The following is a 19385-nucleotide window of genomic DNA, read 5'->3' on the forward strand; positions in this document are numbered from 1 at the left end:
TGTGCCCCCACCCTGCTCTGTGCCCACACAGGGCAAGGGAAGGAGGTCCTCTGATGTAGGGCTCAGGGAGGTAAGTGTGTGGGATGAGTATGAGGCCAGAGCCAAGCCCCACGTGAGGCCTACAGGTGTGACCCTCTGGAGGTGGAGGCATCCATTTGGGCTGGGAGGAGAGGGCTGTGAGAGGACTTCAAGGGGGCACTGGAGTGCTGAGGGTCCCCCCTCTTTGCTTCCAGGGGGTATAGACTCTGCCAAGGAGCTGCTATCTGGGACTTGCTCTGGGTCCAGGGTCTGGGACCCTGTTGCATTTACCTTTGTCTTGGCTGCAGCCAACTTCTGCTTTCTGATTTCTTCAGGTATTCCAACACAGGGAGGGGGTAAGGGGTGGGACCACTTCATGACAATCACTTCCATCGCAGGAATCTTCCTGCAACACCCTCCACTGAACTCCACAACCTGCCCACAAGAGGGGTAACCAGGGGCTGGTGGTTTAGCTCAACGGCATAAGCACCTGTCTTGCAAGCAGGCAGTCGTGAGTTCGATCCCTGGTACCGATAAAAATGAAAAAGACAAAAAAAAAAAAAAAAAAAAAAAAAAAAAGAGGGGTAACCAGGGCGGAGCCAAACACAACACAGCGGGGCGTGGCCTCAGACCTCCCATCCCATTGGCCCAGTGGAACTGTGACATCATAAGGGACCTAGTGAGGCCTTCTCCAGGGAGTGGGGGATGGGTGGAGTGCCATTAAAGCTGCAGACTGCTTCTGTTCTAGGCCACCCCAGGGAGCTGGGACAGGAGGGGCTGAGAGGAAGGGAAACTAAAGTATCAGAAATACAACAGAGTAAAAGCATAGAGAAAGATGTGAGGACCTCTAGTAAGGAAAATGTCATGGCACAGCTCTTTTGAAATCACATAAGAGCCAGGCATGGTGATATGCACATGTAAACCCAGTGCTCCAGAGACTGAGGCAGGAGGATCCCCCTGAGTATGAGGGCAGCCTGGGTTCAAGAGCCTGAACTGCCTATCAAGACCATATCTCAAAAATAAAAACAAAATGAAATAGTCACATAAAACAGACTTTGAGGCAAACAGTATTTACTCTCAAAAGGGCCACATTCTGTTAAAATGTGAACTTCATAAGGCACTGATGACGAGCCTGCATTTGCCTGACCTCCTTTGTTACCTGATGAATCCTCCTCAGCTGACAAATCTGGTATGTACCAGGATCCAGATCCTACATCATCCCTATGATGATCTTTCTCTTACCTCATGTGATCACATTCAGTTCTGTGGCATCAAATACCAGCTACACAGCAACTGTGGAAGTTGTGTGTTCAACCAATAGCCTATTGTGAAATCTAGGCTCATGAAATCAGTAGTCTCTGTGACATTTCCTTTGCATGTCTGATCGTATCTCCAGCCTTCTAGATCCTGATGTCGGCCTTTGGTGTCACTCCTAGAACGTGTTCCCCTCACAGGCTTTAGCGTGTCAGGTGCAGGAGATTCCACCTTTCCAGTTGCTTAGGCCTAAAACCATGGAGGCATCTTGGGTGGCCACTTCCTCTCTTAGCACTTATCCTAGCAGCCAGCCTAGTAACTGTTCTCTTCCTTTATCATGGTGTTAAGGATTGAACATGGGGCTTTTACCCTGAGCTGTTAAGTGCCTAGGTTCTTTCTTTCCATGGGTTTGTAGTTTTTTCTTGACATTCTGTCTTTGACAGAAAGGCATAATTTGATTTGTCTCCACCCCTGTTGTCCCTACTCTATTCCAAGCTACTGTCCCCTGTCCCCTGTCCCCTGTCCCCTGGGTTGTTCTGTTTGCCTTTTCTCCCTGAGACCCTGCTTCTGCCTTGGAGGCTATGTTTGCTCAGATTCAGATCCTCCAAAACACTGATGCTGAGACAGGATCAAATATCCCTGTAATTGATTGTGGGAAACTTGGGAGAGAAAGTGAGAAGAGAATCAGGAGGCATGGGCACAGCTGTAGCTCAGGACCCCACACCAGCCTGGCTCAACTTTTCCTAAGCACAAAAACATCTACATTCATTGCTCTTAACCTGCCTTCTCTTTCATGTAACATCAGACTTACATTATACATAGCAGAGCTTAGTAATTTCCAATGTGTGCTGTAAGTGCTAATCTTGCTGCTGTGCCCAGATGTAGTCAGACTGAATATACTAAAGTTATCAGTTAGAATGGGCAGCTCTGGAGACTTAGAAGAAGAAAGTCATGGAGCAAACTCCACTTAGTTCTGTGAAAAGGCAGGGAGACCCAGGTAAAAGGACTCCAAGTATTTTGATCCCTCCGTGGGCTGTGGTTAGTTCCTGGGGTGAGGAGTGCCCAGGGACACACTGGGAAGAAAGCAGGCTAAGTGAGTTCCACTATGAGATTCATCTCTTCTCTTTGGCAGTTCATGACCTTTCCTCAGTGGGACAAGATGACAGATGCCACAGTGTACATGGAAGGAGCTTCTTAATTGGAGTGTGAGATCCAGGAAGCCTGGTTGGAAGATGGGGTCATTATCCTGCCTCTCTGGGAAGCTGGAGGTTGGGCCTCATAGCAGGCGACTTGTTTATATCAGTAATGTGCAAGAGCATATTCTGATTTTCTTAAGCACAGCATACCATCTTTAGGAAGTCTGTTGGTGGGAACACTGGAAAACACTGCCATTCGCTCTCCGAAATACACATCAGTTGTCCTTTTACTGTGTAAAGCAGATTGGAAAGTTGGGTTCTGTGTTTTGGCCCTGAAAACGCAGGTCTGCTGAGCACTAGTGCCCATGAGAAAGATCTCAGGGATAAGAGCCTCCTGCTAGGGGCTAGCAGGAGCCAGGAAGGCCCAGGGCCTGTGGAAGGAAGGGCGCCTGCACTTCCTCCTTCTTCCAGCCCCTGGGTGCTCCTGACCTTCATCTCTTTCCCCCTCTTTGTTGTTTTTAAATGTATTCTTTATTTTAAAGAGAATAAAATATAACGAAGTAAAGCCAATCCAAACGAAACAGTAAAAGTGGTACAAACCTTCAAAACACAGTATAATAGGAAACCTACAATGGCTACTTTAATAACACTTGTTATCTTCACAAGAGCTGTGCATCAGACATAGTAAAAGCAAATGGGGGCTGGGGATTTAGTTCAGTGGCAAAAGCACCTGCCTTGCAAGCAGGCAGTCATGAGTTCGATCCCTGGTGCCAATTAAAAAAAAAAAAAGTAAAAGCAAAAAAAAAAAAACCCCACAAATAAACCAATCAAAATAGAACATTCAATAAAACAAAGTAATAATTGGGAAAAAACTAACCAGTGAACGCCCTATTGGATTTCAAACACAGGACAGAAGGAAATTTCCCCGTATTTGCTATGCTGCGTGCTGTCATCCTCCTAACAGATGCTTAGACTATGGGCCTCAGGCCTGCAAAGTCAACCAAACAACACAAGCATTTAGTTGGTTTTGTACCTGGGTTTCTATTAACTCAGCTTGTCCTCCAGAACCAACCTGTTGTTTCTGGAGGGCAGGTACCTTGATTCTCACACCAGTGGGCTCACAGGAGGGGCAAACTGGCTTCTCTTTTTCTGGGCCCCACATGGCTTGAGTGGCTTACAGGAAGGGCAAATTGGCTTCCTGCTGTGCTCCCCCATACCCAGCTTGGCTCCTGCTGACTCCTGGGAGGGGTGCACTGGCTTCTGTCTTCCTGGGCCCTGAATGGTTTGCATTGCTTACAGGAAGAGCAGATTGGCTGCTTCATTTTCTCTTCCCAGACCCAGAAGAGCTTTTGCTGACTTATGGGAGGAGCAGATTGGCTCCTCCTTTCCTGGATCCCACATGGCCTGCATCTTCCCTGCTCTTTGATCTTTTCCACCCCCACTTCACTTTCCCCTCTTTGGGGGGCTTTACCCTAATCTCCATACTGATGAATGCAGTTATCTTAACGACCTGTACTGTTTGGTTGCAGGCTTTCCGGGAGTTATGCGTGAAGATGGCACCAACCTGACCACCCTGTGTAGAGCTCTGGATTTATTTATGACTCACATTTGGCTCCCCATTTAAGAAATGCCTGCCACTGGGCAAAGCACCCAACCTCTCTGCCCATGAACTGTAAGTAGAAGCCCCCACATCAAAGAACTGTCCTTAGAATAGCACAGACTGACTGCAGGGAGCATGCTCAGGACAAAGCTTGGTCTCCAGAACTCTGCCCTCATTACTTAATTTTTTTGTCACAGGGTGATTTTGTTACTTTTATAGGGACTTTTATGCAGTTTCTTTTTAATAGGGACCCATACAATAAAGCGCTTAGTGGTACACCCACGCATGCAGAGTTCCAATCACAGAAACATTTTCAGGAGCAGCCAAGGATCCTGTGAGGAGCTGGGCTCATCCAAGCCTGGGGGAGGCAGCACAGGCAGCTTGTGAGGAAGCCTGTCTTGGGGAGACACTGAAGTTCCACTCTGAGAGAGGAGCAGGTGAACAACCCAGACTTTGGAGGTGAGGGCTTGTGTGGAAGGCTTCAGAGACAGTGTCCGTGCTGGCTGGGATCAGGACCCCGCGGCGTTGAATCACTTTTTGTGGGGAAGGTGTTTCTTTCTGAGTTGGGGTGCTCACTGTGGCCAGAGACTCTGGGCAGGGGTGTCTGTGCCTAGCACAGTGATGGTGGTCGGGGGAGGATCTCGCACCTCAGGGGGGACGCAGTGGACACCCTGAGGTCTATGCCAGGCAGTGCTGCCAGAGGCGGGCATTGGCATTGCTGCTTCTGTCTGGCCCACCCCCCAGTCCTGCACCTCGCCAACTGCATCTGCTCCCGCGCCCAGCTGGCCCATCCAGGTCAGGCAATGACAAGCTCAGTTGGGGCAGTGACTGCAGCTGCAGCATCCCAGTGATGCAGAGCAGGTGGCCCAGCATGGACTGGGGCCCGTGGCGGCTGTGGCTGTGAGCCTGAGCCCCGGGCTGATGTTTCCACATGTGGCAATACAATGCCCCACAGCCGGGTCCCAGCATAGCCCAGCACCATGCACGCTCAGCCAGCGGCCTGGCCCGCACCCCCACAGCAGCGGTGGCCACAGAGGAGCTGAAGCCAAGTGTGGATCACTGCAAGACCGAGAATGATCAGCTGACCCGGAAGCTGAGACCACCAACTAGAATATCTAGGTGGTGGAGTATGCGCTGGTGCTGCTGGAGGAGAAGCTGAACCTGAAGCACCACTGTGACATGCTGGAACCCGAGGAGGACAGTCCTTGAGGTGGGTCACTGGCAGCTGAGGGCAGGAGGGGAAGCAGGCCTGAGCTGTAGCTCCAAACCTTTCTTGGCCAGAGAAGATTGGGAAGTCCATGTGTTCTCCTTGGGAGAGAAACTGCCCATGGAATGAAGGTGCATGATGGACTGGGAGTCTCCTCCGGCTATGGGGAGCCCGCAGAGAAAGGACAGTCTCCTGAGTCTTCCAGGATCCAACTGGCTGGGGAGAAATAAATCCAACTTCCCCAAACTGCTGTCATTTCCTACCCAGATTTTAGCGACAACACCGAGGTCCACAGAGCTGATGAGTGGGTCCATGCCCAGAAACCCCAAAATATAGCAGGGTAACTGCTCAGGGTGACAGGGCACCAGTCTTAGGAGAACTTGCTGATGCCAGCCCACAAAGACTGGCAAGCTTGGTTCCCCTGGATTTAGTCATTCTTACCGTGGAGCTGTCATGGCACACCACTTAGTTGGGCTGTCTGCCTTGGGCTCACCTCTGAGCCCACCTATAGCCCAATTCTAGCTCTAACACTAACCACATAGTAAGCCTACCCCTAATTTAACTCTACTACAGGCCCAAATCCTAAACCTAACTCTCACCCTAAGGATAAATCTAATCCCAAATCCCACATTAGCCATAGTCAAATCCCAAAAGTAGACCTACACCAAAGCTAGAGTTAGCCTTAATCATAGGCCTAATTTGAAAGATAACACAAACCTAAACCTAACCAAAAGCCTAGCCCGGCACTAGCACTATTCTGATGCCTAAATCTAACCTTACACCTAACTCAAAGCCTAGCCCTGTCTCCAGAAACCTAATACTAACACTAACTATAGCTGTATACTTTCCTAACCTAACTAGTACTACCTCAAACCATCTTTTCCCTAACCCTAGCTCTAGTGCCAGCCCTAACCACAACTCCAACCACCACTCTACCACTAACCCCACCAAATCTACCACAGCCCCACCATTGACACATTTTCCATTTTGGAATAAATTTTCCTGTGAATATGGGACTCTTTTGAATCCTTTCCTTAAGGAAAGCTGGTGCTATCTCAGGTTTTGAAATTTCTGGACCAGAAAGTTGAACTTCAGTGTGATTTTGGGGGACATGTTTGCTGAGCACTTATTGTAGGCTGATGCATGAACTTGTTTCTATAAGCATTGTGGTTTCTTCTGTGTCCTAAGATGTGTTGTTTCTAGTAAGAAGCCCCCTGGACTTTTACGGTGACACTAAAGATGGGTTGTGAGTGGTAGCTTTAGAATTGAGAGGCAGCTTAGGAAAGCACACCTCTTGATGTGTCCCTGAAGTGTAACAAAGGACACTATATTGGACACCTGGCACTCGCTCTCAGGAATAATCAATCTGCTCTGCTTCCCAGATGCCATGAAGTAAGCAGCTTTGCCCTTCTGCCACGATCTATCTGCTTCAGAGCCAGCCAGACGTGGACTGAGTTTGCTGAAACTGTGAGCCAAGGAAAAGTCTCCTTCTTATATTGTGGGTGTCAGCTACTGATCTCAGTGAGCAAATACAAAGAACTGGGACTAGAGAAGTGGAGTCCGAACAGCGACTGCCTGAGACCATGAAGTTCAGATGCATTTGGGACAGTTTTGAGGGAGGGATTTGGGGATGTTAACAGCTGTGTGCTAGAGAAGCCCTGCAATGCCATAAGCACAGTCTAGTGGGTGTTTCTGATTGGATCTCAGATGACCAGAGTGCTGGCAAACTGCAGAGAGCGGAGCCAAGTCTCAGGAGGTCTCAGGTGGGAACTTCCTGTGCATGGTACATTCTGGCCAGAGAGAACTTGTCTGCACTCTGCACAGGTCCCGAAACCTTCATGTCTTTCTCACTTTCCACCTGTGAGACAAGATACTTGACACCCGCAGTTTAGAGGAGGAGGGGTTTGTCTGGGCTCAGACTTCTAGTCTCTGATGGACTGGCTCCAAGGCAAAAACAGGAGGGAAGAGGGACACGGCCAAGGGAAAGGTGCTCAGGCCACAGTGGTCAGCAACCCCGTTCCCAGCAGCCTCACACCCTGACAGCACATCTACCCCCTGAACTCATCAGTGGACAAGTCCTCTGTAGAGTATGCTGCCCTTCCCATCCAATCAACTTCCAAACAGAGGAGACTTCTGAGGGGGACTTCACGTTAAAAGGTATCACCCCCACCTTGTTCCCAAGGACTCATGTCTGTCTCATGAGAATGAATTGAGTTTCTCAGACTAAAGTTGATATGTCACAGGCATTCCAGGGCTATGGAATTCCCATAGAGTATTCTTATCAAAAAACAACAAAGAAACCATTCTTACCACTAAGGAGCAGGGTCACAAACTGAACCTCAAGGAAGAGGGGCAGCAGCCAACAATAGGCTGAGCTAACCAGAAGGAACAGGCCCCCATGTGCAGACAGCACCAGAACCAGGGCATGAAATGGAAATGGTGCACTGCAGGGCAGGGCAGCCCCCTGAGTCTGTCCTTCCCCACTGGATCTCAGGCTCCAGTCCACAGCCCATTAAGACGGGATGCCTGGGGAGCCTCCACACAGTCCCCTCACTATGCCCTAGAAGCATCCAGGTGACAAGGTAAGGAGATGCCATCCAGGCCTGCTGGACCAGCTCTGACTTGGGACCCTGCACAGCCTGATGTGCGCCCTCTGCCGGCAGCATCTGCTTCCTGCTCCTCATCTGATCCTTGCTCTTCAATCCCAGGAACCTGCTGGGCCAGGAAGCTGATGGAATCCAGTGATTCACAACCAAATGAAAATCAGCATAAAGGGGATAATCACGACCAGGGCATCAGGACCCCATCCCATCTCCTCCCTCTGTCCTTCAGAACCATAAATGAGCTTTTCAAGTTCAAACTGTGATAGAGGAAAAAAGAAAGGGAAAAAAGAAAAAATTAGAGTGAAGATAATTGCACAGCTAGCTTTGATTTGTTCCTTGAAAGCAAAGTTTTGTGCTAACATTGTTTAGATGCTATAGGATGCCTACATCCTGTACTCCGAATAGCTACCTGGAAGACAACAGCATGCAGGGTATCAAGTATTGTCGCTGTCCTACTATCCTGTTCGGAAACTCAGTTTCATTTTGTCATGTTTTACTCTTTAAAATAAAAAAGATTTTAAAATTTTAATACTTTTAATTAAATATCTCTGTGGGGTTTTTCCTTTTTATGCAAATTAATTAACATTTTTTGATATTTTAAAGAATCCTTGGAATTAAAATATATTTAGGAAGAAATAAATTTGTAGAGTTTTTCTTGCTCCTCTAGACATCAGAGCAAATAAGTCAGGAGAAGAGGGATGCGGAGGCAGGGACTGAATTGGGGAAAGAGGGCACACAGCCCCGGCCCCACTTCCCCAGGACCTGCTGGTGAAACTCTTTAGATTAGACTGGGTCCTGTGGTTTCCTCCTCCTCAGCGTGTTCCAAAGCAGAAACCACTGTACTCGGGGTGAAGGCCCAAGCCAGTCCGCTGTGCAGACTCTCACTCTCATGCAGCTGGGGTTCTGGGGGGCACCAGGCCACAGCCTCTTCAGCTGGAGGCTGCTCAGTGTGTGCAGGGCTTCCCTCTGCAGGATCTTTGGGGAGAGAGCAGCAGGCACTGAGTGTGTGCCCCTTGCCATGCCTGCCCCTGCCCATCCCTCCCAGGACCGCACTCCTCATCTGAGGCTGCAGCGTGCTTGGTGGGTGGGGATCCCACAGTGGGCTCCTCGCCACGGCTCTGTGCAGTGCCCTTAAACTCATCCTGACCGGACCTGCAATCTGTTTTCAGGATCAGAACCACCTCCTGCAGCACAAGCAGCTTTATTTTACCAAGAGGGACAGAGGCTCAGGGCCCACCCTGACCCAGCCTAAGGAGACATCCAGACCTACCTTCTCCTCTCCCTTCACTGGGAACAGCTGGTGTATATGTTCCTCCTCCTCCTGCTGCTGATCCTCTGCCTCCATCTCTTCCTCCTTTTCCTCTTCCTCCTCCTCCTGCTCCTCCAGCTCCTGCTCCTCCTCCATGTCCGCTTCCTCCTCCTGCCCTTCTGGCTGCTGCTCCTCCTTTTCCTCTGCCTCTTCCTGCTCCTCTACTTGTTCATCCACCTCCTCCACTCACTGATCCTCCTCCTCCTGCTTACAACGCTCCTCCTCCTCCACCACTTCTTCCTCCTCCTCCTCCTCCTCCACTTGTTCATACTTCTCCTCTTCCTCCTGATTCTCCTGCTCTTCCTCCTCTTCCATTGGTTCATCCACCTCCTCCTTCGTGTGTCCTCCTCCTCATAATTCCTCTTTTTAAGGACTGGCCCCTGTTTGGGGCAGATGTCAGGGTGCTCGGCTGTGCAAAGGAGAACAATAGTCACAGGTCACTTGCAGGCCTCCCCAAATCCCAAACCTTAGTGCCCCTGCTGCAGGGGCCCTGGCCCAGCTCACCAGCGGTGCTGGAATCACCACAGAGCAGCAGGCCCTGACATGGCAGCTCCTGCACACTCTCTTCAGTCCTGCCTGGCCCTGCAAGGCCTGCACGAAATAGGAGGCAGAGCACAGAGTCAGGGCTCTGTGGCAACCTGTCCTGCCCACCCTTCTCAGCCGGGTGGAACAGCCTCTCCTGCACTTGCACTGTGGCCACATGGTCACCACTGCTCCTGGGTACTGAAGCCTCCTCCTTAGGCTTGCCCTGGGTCGGGATTTCCACTAGGTTATGCTCGGGCATGGCTGCCTCTGCATTCTCTGATGGCTGGCTGGCTGAGCCCACTATTTCTGCACAGCGGTGGGACCTCTGTTGACAAATACCATCTGTGGAGGCAGGGTGTGATTCTGTGGGGGGAGCTATCCAGATGACAGTTGCATGGGGTACAAAGGAGCCTCCCTTCTGCCACTGGCACCTGTTGCTCCTAGGGGATGGGGTGTGACCACTGCTTCCAGAGAAGGTCCAGGGAAATGAGGGGATGGGAAAATCCAAAGTATTGAGATGTTCAAAAGGACCTCAGAGGGAGAGGCAGGGAAGGAGACCCAGGCCAGGCTCAAAGCAGAGCCCAGCTCACCTCGGCCTCTGAGCTGCCCACATCCTCAGGAGTGGTGCTGTTGGTCTGAGGGCTCTTCGTGTTCCTTTCCTCCACATCCCCTTCATTTCCAATTGTGATCAATCAGTCAGGAGGGTCCCCAGTAAGCCCCAAAAGGGAGGCAGAGCAGTCCCGGGTCCCCTCCACCCACCTCACCAGGTCCCCCTGGCCCACCACCCTCTGGGAGAGAATGAGCAGCCCTCTGCCATCTCTTCCCCCTCCACTCTCTTTCTCAGAGTGCTCCTCAGCCCATCCAGCACTGACACCTCCACTCAGCTTCCCGGGGCAGTGCCAGATCTCTGCCCGGGGCTGATTGCTGTTTCTGCAGCCTGGAGGATTGCACCACTTCCTGTAGGTGAGGATGGACAGTGACAAGTCAGAGGCAGCCAGGTCCTCCCAGGCAGGGGCCCAGCCTCAGCAGCCTCAAACACCTGGGTCTTCTTCAGGTCTTGGAAGATGTTCTCCAGGGCCTTGTTTTCTTGTTCGTGTTTCTCCTGCAGCTGCATTACTAGTTGGGAGAACTCCACTGAAGAGCCTGCTTTTCAGAGACCAGCTGTAACCAGGCCTCAGTGCCCTGGCACAGGGTGCCCAGCAGCTGGTCTCTCTGCAGCTGCAGCACCTGGGCCTCCTGGCTCTTCAGCACCACCTGCAGAAGACCCAGAAGTGAGGGCAGGCATGCCCTGGGGCCTCAGCACCCTGAGCTCAGAAATTTGGTAGGGGCCACTCTGAACTGCTGGCCTCCTGTTCCCAGCCTCCAGCCCTGGAACCTCTGTTCTTGAACTTGGACTTCACGCCACAGCTGTGGAGGATCAGATGGAGCCATGTCACACGTGTTAAGTGCTCTCCTCTAGCCTCCAGCGTGCACACATAGTCTCACTAAGTCCAACAAGTCTCTGAAGAAAATGCTAACATCCAGTGGAAGGGATGGCAACTGAGGCTGGGGATGGGCAGCACTGAAACTGTGAGCAGTGAAGCTGAGACCCAGCCCAGTGTGAAACCAAGGAGCCTCCCTCCTACCCTGTCTCCTCCTGTCTACTCCTAGGAGTAGGATGACTCAGGCTTCTGGCAGAGAAGTGACATCAGGACCTGGTTAGACCCCAGAGCCACACACCTCCAATAGTCAGAGGCCTAGAGCAAGAGACACTCCCAGAATTGCTCTGCCAGACACTGCAGGACTCTGGGGTCACTTGTCAGCCCTGGTATAGGAGATCAGTTCTGGCCCCAGCACCTCCCCTCCCCATGGGCGGCACCTCTGTCCTAGCCCAGTCCTATGGGGCAGGAGTCACCTACCACTGACTTGAGTTCCAAGATGTCCTCCTGTAGCTGGCCCAGCTTCAGAGTCCACTCATGGTTTCTCAGCTGCTCTGAGCTCAGGTGGTCACTATATTGGTGTTCTCTTCTCTCTACAGAGAATGGTAATCAGTGCCACCCACACAGGCAGACCCGAGACGCCACCTGGGTGTCTACAGTGCAGGGCAGGATGCAGAATCATCCCCTGCCTGCAGGAGATGCCCCAGCAGGGTTCTGGCTCACAGGACACTTTCATGATTGAGGGGGACAGTGGCCCAATGTGTTGTGTGGGAAGAATGCAGAGGGGTTAGTGTGCTGCTGTGCCCTCAAGGTGCTGGCAGTGAGGAGCCCAGTGAGCAGTGGACACACACCAGCCTCTGCAAGCTGTCCTGCATCTGGGCCAGCTGCCCCTTCATCACGCAGTTCTGCACTCCTAACCCAGCCAGGGTGGTATGCTGTTCCTCCAGTCGCTGCTGCGGGGTGCTCCTGTGCTGAGCCTCCTCAGCAGCCCACAGCTGGGCCTTGATCTCAACCTGAAGAAGGCGCTGCTCCTGCTGGCTGGCTGTGTTCCTCAGGGCCAGGTTTCTTCCTGGGTGGTCTTTAGCTGCCCTTAGAGGCACTCCAGCTCTGATCTCACCTGCTGCAGCTCCAACAGCAGCTGCTGCTCTGCCCTGGAGGGCCCTGCTCGGGGCTGCGGGACTGGGGCACAGGTGACAAAGGAGGCAGCCAAAAGGGTCCGGGCCTCTGGGCCCTGAACAAGCTCCTCAGTGCTCAGCCCCACTGCAGGCTTCTGGCTTGGGCCTTGGCTTCCTCATGACTGATCCCTTCTGCCCACAGCATGGCCAGGCCTAAAAGCAATTCCCTCTATGGACCCTAGGTGTGGGTTGGCACGGGGCACAACACCTATCTCTGCAAATGGGGATACTGAGGTCCAGAGATAGGACTAAATTGCCAGCTCCTGGCATAGATGCCTTTCCATTTAACACTGTGCCCTTGAATCCACCTTACTCCCTGGGGCAGTGTGAGCCCCACCCACAGCCTGGGCACCCGCCCTCCCCAGGTCACCCTTGTGCCCACTCACCCATGCAGTTCTTCAGTTCGCTCAACTTTACAGGAAGCTTCTCAGCATTCTTGTCCCGAACCTCCTTCAACTCATGCACCTGCCAAGGCACAGGGGACAGTAGATGGAGGAAGGGACCAATGAGCTCAGACACTCCTAGCACCCTAGCATCTCTCCCATTTTCCCTCTTCGGGCCCCAAGCCGCAGTCCTCTCTTTGACATTCTCCCACTGAGCTAGAACAGGCCCAGCCCCAGAATGCAGGATTCTCAGCACCTGACCTTGTTCTCATCTGCACCCTGACCCTCTGCTGCCATTGCAGCCCCATCCTCAGCTGCCTGGCCACCCATGACTCACAGCTTCATGGGGGTGATATTCTCCTCCACTGGCAGGCTTAGGTTTTATGCTTTTTAAAAACTTGCTCTTTTGTCCACTGGAGAGTGGTCAGACTTCTTCTGTTTTTGAAATTGTCTTAGCTGCAGAAAGAGAAGCAATCATACTCTTAAAAGCAATGAGCTGCTGTGTTCACATCCTCCTGCATACTTTCTGTAGCACACTCCTATGCACACCACTTGCTTAACGCTGCCAACAGCCCAGCAGCTCACTGTCATGATCAGCTAGTCACTCAAGAAATGAGCAGTTAACATGCCTGGGCACCAGAAAGTAAGAAATGAAAGAAAAGAGAAAGAGAAAGAGTAACTTGTGACTGGGGTGTAGGCCTGTAAACCCAAACACGGGTGGTGTTGCCATAGCAGGATAAGAATGAGGGAAGCTTGAGAGGATACAAGCAGTAAAATGCCTCCCCAAATAGAATAAAAACTAAAAAGCGCTGAACATGGAGCCCTGTGCTCCCCGCACTTAACCCCTACTTGTTGGGGGAAAAGAGTCAGTAACATGCTGCATTGCAGCTCAGTAACAGAGAGCTTCCTCTGCTTTTGAATGCTGTGGGCTTAGCCATCAGCAACACACACACACACACACACACACACACACACACACACACACACACACAGAGGAGAGTCAGAGGTTCAGGGGACAATTAGAAAACATTCTGGGTCACTGTTAGAGACAACCCCTGGGAAAAATCCAACACACATGGCAAATCCTGTGGCCTCCCAGAGTGACTGTCAGCCTTTTGAGGTCCCTGATGAAGTTTTTATGTTGTCAGTGTCTCAGTTAAGGTGCCCAAACCTGTGACCAAAACCTCTCTGCACCCATTCCCATGATCACAGGTCCTTCCAGACAGAAATCTGTGTCTCCACCAGAGAAACCAGAAAGGGCTTGAAGTTGCTTTAGGGGACAAAGTGGGAAGATTAAGGGCCAGGTGAGGGTTAGTGATGACAGTGTCCAGTGTAAAAGGTCTCAAGAACATTCTATTTCCCCCCTCCATGTGCCCAGAATCTGTGTGTGCCCCCACCCTGCTCTGTGCCCACACAGGGGAAGGGAAGGAGGTCCTCTGATGTAGGGCTCAGGGAGGTAAGTGTGTGGGATGAGTATGAGGCCAGAGCCAAGCCCCAGGTGAGGCCTACAGGTGTGACCCTCTGGAGGTGGAGGCATCCATTTGGGCTGGGAGGAGAGGGGCTGTGAGAGGACTTGAAGGGGGCACTGGAGTGCTGAGGATCCTCCCCTTTGCTTCCAGGGGGTATAGACTCTGCCAAGGAGCTGCTATCTGGGACTTGCTCTGGGTCCAGGGGCTGGGACCCTGTTGGATTTACCTTTTTCTTGGCTGCAGCCAATTTCTGCTTTCTGATTTCTTCAGGTATTCCAACACAGGGAGGGGGAAAGGGATGAGACCACTTCATGACAATCCCTTCCATCACAGGGAAACTTCCTCCAACACCCTCCACTGAACTCCACAACCTGCCCCCAAGAGGGGTAACCAGGGCGGAGCCAAACACAACACAATAGGGCGTGGCCTCAAACCTCCCATCCCATTGGCCCAGTGGAACTGTGACGTCATAAGGGACCTAGTGATGCCTTCTCCAGGGAGTGGGGGATGGGTGGAGTGCCATTAAAGCTGCAGACTGCTGCTGTTCTTGGCCACCCCAGGGAGCTGGGACAGGAGGGTCTGGGAGGAAGGGAAACAGGAGGAGTAAAAGCGTAGAGAGAGATGTGAGGACCTCTAGTAAGGAAAATCTCATGGTACAGCTCCTTTGATATCACGTAAGAGCCAGGCATGGTGATGTACACATGTAATCCCAGTGCTCCAGAGACTGAGGCAGGAGGATCCCCCTGAGTATGAGGGCAGCCTGGGTTCAAGAGCCTGAACTGCTTATCAAGACCATATCTCAAAAATAAAAACAAAATAAAATAGTCACATAAAACAGAGTTTGAGTCAAACAGTATTTACTCTCAAAAGGGGCCAAACTCCGTTAAAATGTGAACTTCATCAGGCACTGATGACAAGCTTGCATTTGCCTGACCTCCATTGTTACCTGATAAATCCTCCTCACCTGTCAAATCTAGTATGTACCAGGATCCAGATCCTAGATCATCCCTATGATGATCTTTCTCTTACCCCATAGTGATCACCTTCAGTTCTTTGGCATCCAATACCAGCTACACAGCAACTGTGGAAGTTGTGTCTTCAACCAATAGCCTTTTGTGAAATCCAGGCTCAGGAAATGAGTAGTCTCTGTTACATTTCCTTTGCATGTCTAATAGTATCTCCAGCCTTCTAGATCCCGAATTCAGCCTTTAGTGTCACTCCTAGAACGTGTTCCCCTCTCAGGCTTTAGCGTGTCAGGTGCAGGAGACTCCACCTTTCCAGTTGCTTAGTCCTAAAACCATGGAGGCATCTTGGGTGGCCACTTCCTCTCTTAGCACTCATCTAGCAGCCAGCCTAGTAACTGTTCTCTTCCTTTATCATGGTGTTAAGGATTGAACATGGGGCTTTCACCCTGAGCTGTTAAGTGCCTAGGTTCTTTCTTTCTATGGGTTTGTAGTTTTTTCTTGACATTCTGTCTTTGACAGAAAGGCATAATTTGATTTGTCTCCACCCCTGTTGTCCCTACTCTACTCCAAGCTACTGTCCCCTGTCCCCTGTCCCCTGTGTTGTTCTGTTTGCCTTTTCTCCCTGAGACCCTGCTTCTGCCTTGGAGTCTATGTTTGCTCAGATTCAGACCCTCCAAAACGCTGATGCTGAGACAGGATCCAATGTCCATGTAATTGATTGTGGGAAACTTGGGAGAGAAAGTGAGAAGAGAATCAGGAGGCATGGGCACAGCTGTAGCTCAGGACCCCACACCAGCCTGGCTCAAATTTTCCTAAGCACAAAAACGTCTACATTCATTGCTCTTAACCTGCCTTCTCTCTTTCATGTAACATCAGACTTACATTATAGATAGCAGAGCTTAGTAATTTCCAATGTGTGCTGTAAGTGCTAATCTTGCTGCTGTGCCCAGATGTAGTCAGACTGAATATACTAAAGTTATCAGTTAGAATGGGCAGCTCTGGAGACTTAGAAGAAGAAAGTCATGGAGGCAAACTCCACTTAGCTCTGTGCAAAGGCAGGGAGACCTACGTAAAACGACTCCAAGTATTTTGATCCCTCCATGGGCTGTGGTTAGTTCCTGGGGTGAGGAGTGCCCAGGGACACACTGGGAAGAAAGCCGGCTAAGTGAGTTCCACTGTGAGTTTCATCTCTTTGGCAGCTCATGACCTTTCCTCAGTGGGACAAGAACACAGATGCCACAGTGTACATGGAAGGAGCTTCTTAATTGGAGTGTGAGATCCAGGAAGCCTGGTTGGAAGATGGGGTCATTATCCTAGCTCTGTGGGAAGCTGGAGGTTGGGCCTCATAGCAGGAGATTTGTTTATATCAGTGATGTGCAAGAGAATATTCTGATTTTCTCAAGCACAGCAGGCCATCTTTACAAAGTCTGTTGGTAGGAGCACTGGAAATCACTGGCATTCGCTTTCCCCGAACACACATTAGTTGTCCTCTTACTGCATAAAGCAGATGGGAAAGGTGGGTTCTGTGTTTTGGCCCTGAAAACACAGGTCTGCTGAGCACTAGTGCCCATGAGAAAGATCTCAGGGATAAGAGCCTCCTGCTAGGGGCCAGCAGGAGCCAGGAAGGCCCAGGGCCTGTGGAAGGAAGGGTGCTTGCACTTCCTTTCTTCCAGCCCCTGAGTGCTCATGACCTTCATCTCTTTCCCACTCTTTGTTGTTTTTAAATGTATTCTTTATTTTAAAGAGAATAAAATATAACAAATAAAGCCAATCGAAACGAAACAGTAAAAGTGGTACAAACCTTCAAAACACAGTATAATAGGAAACCTACAATGGCTACTTTAATAACACTTGTTATCTTCACAATAGCTGTGCATCAGACATAGTAAAAGCAAATGGGGGCTGGGGATTTAGCTCAGTGGCATAAATACCTGCCTTGCAAGCAGGCGGTCGTGAGTTCGATCCCTGTAACCGATTAAAAAAAAAAAGTAAAAGCAAAAAAACAAACCAGAAATAAACCAATCAAAATAGAACATTCAATAAAACAAAGTAATAAATTGGGAAAAAACTAACCGGTGAAAGCACTATTGGATTTCAAACACAGGACAGAAGGAAATTCCCCCGTATTTGCTATGCTGCGTGCTGTCATCCTCCTAACAGATGCTTAGACTATGGCCCTCAGGCCTGCAAAGTCAACTAAACAACACAAGCATTTAGTTGGTTTTGTACCTGGGTTTCTATTAACTCAGCCTGTCCTCCTGAACCAAAGGTTGTTTCTGGAGGGTGAGTGGGGACGTACCTGGATTCTCACACCAGTGGGCTCACAGGAGGGGCAAACTGGGTTCTCTTTTTCTGGGCCCCACATGGCTGAGTGGCTTACACAAAGGCCAAATTGGGTCCTGCTGACTCCTGGGTGTGGTGGCCTAGCTTCTGTCTTCCTGGGCCCTGAATAGCACTGCTTACAGTAAAAGCAGATTAGCTATTTCTTGTTCTCTTCCCAGACCCAGAATAGTTTTTGCTGGCTTATGTGAAGTGTAGACTGGCTTCTCCTTTCCTGGATCCCTCATGGCTTGCATCTTCCCCGCTCTTTGATCTCTTCCACCCCCACTTCACTGTCACCTCTTTTGGGGACCTTACCATAATCTCCATACTGATGAATGCAACTATGTTACAGGTCTGTACTGTTTGGTTGCAGGCTTTCCTACCCGTGAAGATGGCGCCAACCTCACCATCCTGTGTAGAGCTCTGGATTTATGATTCACATTTAGCTCCCTGTTTTTTAAGAAATGCCTTCCATTAAGCAAAGCACCCAAGTTCCCTGCCCTTGAACTGTAGCCCCTACATCAAAGAACTGTCCTTAGAACAGGACAGAGTGCGGGGAGCGTGCTCACGACAATGCTTGGTCACAAAAACTCTGCTTTCAGTACTTAACGTTTTTTTCTCAGGAGGTAGTTTTGCTTCCTTTTTAAGTAACTTTTATGCAGTTTTCTTTTATTGGGGAACCCATCCAGGTAGGCGCTTCTCTGGTGTACTCACATAAGCCCTGCAGGACTTGGAGAAACGTTTTCTGGAACACAGAAGGATCTTGTGAGGTGTTGGCCTCAGCCAAGCCTGGGAGGGGCAGCCAGGCAGTTTGTGAGGAAGCCTATGCTGGGGAGACGCTGAAGTTCTGCCATCAGAGAGGAGCAGGTGGAACAGGCCAGACTGTGGAGCCGAGGGAGCGCGTCGAAGGCTTTGCGAGCAGCATCCGCGCTGGCTCGGGCCAGCACCCGCAGAGACGCATTGCTTCCTTTGGGCAAGGTGCCCCTTTCTGAGCTCCAGCTAGCTCTGCAGCCAGAGCTCCAGGGCGGGGGCGTCTGTGCAGAGCTCGGCGCCGGTGGAGCTCGCGAACCAGGGGGCGGCAGTGCGCAGCCAGAGGCGCGTGCCCCACGTTACAGTCCGCTGTTGGCCTCAGTGGCGCCGGTCCTTCCGTCGAGCCCGCCCCCATCCCCGCCCCGCCCCCGCCCCTGCGCCGCGCCGACGGCATCCGCTCCCGCCCCCCGCCGGCCGCGCCGGGCCGAGCCGGGCGAAGGCTGCGCGGCGACTGCAGCTGCAGCATCGTTTCGCGGCAGAGCAGGTGGCGCGGCGGGGACTGCGGGCCGTGGCGGCCGCGCGCCTGAGCCCCGGGCCGACGCTCCCACGCGCGGCCATGCGGTGCCGGGCAGCCAGGCCCCCCGCGTAGCCCCGCGCCGCGCGCCCCCGCCCCGCGCCCGCGCCCCGCGCCCCCACCGGGGCGATGGCCGCAGAGGAGCCGCTGCCGAACGTGGATCACTACAAGACCGAGATCGAGCGGCTGACCCGTGAGCTCACCGAGACCACCCACGAGAAGATCCAAGCGGCCGAATATGGGTTGGTGGTGCTGGAGGAGAAGCTGACCCTGAAGCAGCAGTATGACGAGCTGGAGGCCGAGTACGACAGCCTCAAGCAGGAGCTGGAGCAGCTCCGCGAGGTGGGTCGCTGAGGGCTGCCAGCTGAGGGCGGGAGGGAAGCAGGCGCGGGACCGCAGCTCCAAGCCTTTGTTGGCCAGAGAAGCCTGGGAAGTCCATTTTGTTCTCCTGGAGGGAGAAACTGCCCAAGGAATGAAGGTGTACGAGGAGACTGGGGAGTCGCTGCTGGCTGTGGGGAGCCCGCGGAGGAGGGACTGTCCCCTGAGTCCACCAGCGACGAACTGGCTGGGGAGGAATAAATCCAACTTCGCTAAACTGCTGTCATTTCCCACCCAGGTTTTAGCAACAACACGTAGGTCCTCAGAGCTGATGCGTGGGTTCCTGACTGGGGACCCCC

At 51.7% G+C, this 19385-nt stretch overlaps 1 protein-coding gene and 1 long non-coding RNA gene across 19 annotated transcripts in view; one reads left to right on the top strand and one right to left on the bottom strand.

The window, feature by feature from the left end:
* Window positions 1-3023: 3023 nt before the first annotated feature.
* Window positions 3024-18540, bottom strand: LOC134477276 (uncharacterized). Of its 9 annotated transcripts, XR_010049201.1 has the most exons (7): window positions 18099-18540; window positions 12966-13084; window positions 12632-12710; window positions 11551-11663; window positions 10243-10906; window positions 9632-9718; window positions 3024-9536 (listed from the first exon to the last, which is right to left on the bottom strand). It is a non-coding gene; the product is annotated as an uncharacterized LOC134477276 (long non-coding RNA). The 9 variants fall into 9 exon arrangements; XR_010049199.1 differs by having other exon boundaries at window positions 3024-10609; window positions 10692-10906; XR_010049200.1 differs by having other exon boundaries at window positions 3024-9718.
* Window positions 18541-18598: 58 nt separating this feature from the next.
* The window catches only part of Bicd1 (BICD cargo adaptor 1), a 202075-nt gene continuing 201288 nt past the window's right edge, over window positions 18599-19385 (top strand). For 5 of the 10 annotated variants that reach the window (XR_010049193.1, XM_005002318.4, XM_005002319.4 and 2 more), the window contains exon 1: window positions 18603-19050. Coding sequence is in view for 9 of the 10 variants with exons in the window: in XM_005002318.4 (XP_005002375.1) it covers window positions 18838-19050 (213 nt within the window). In the remaining variant the exon portion in view is untranslated. Of the gene's footprint in view, window positions 19051-19385 lie in introns of all 10 variants that reach the window. The other 5 variants (XM_013149318.3, XM_063254524.1, XM_063254525.1 and 2 more) reach the window with 3 other exon arrangements.

This window comes from Cavia porcellus, unplaced genomic scaffold (genome assembly GCF_034190915.1).
Source record: "Cavia porcellus strain 051 isolate PalLab524CR breed Dunkin Hartley unplaced genomic scaffold, mCavPor4.1 scaffold_8, whole genome shotgun sequence".
In the NCBI taxonomy this organism is placed as follows: Eukaryota; Metazoa; Chordata; class Mammalia; order Rodentia; family Caviidae; genus Cavia; species Cavia porcellus.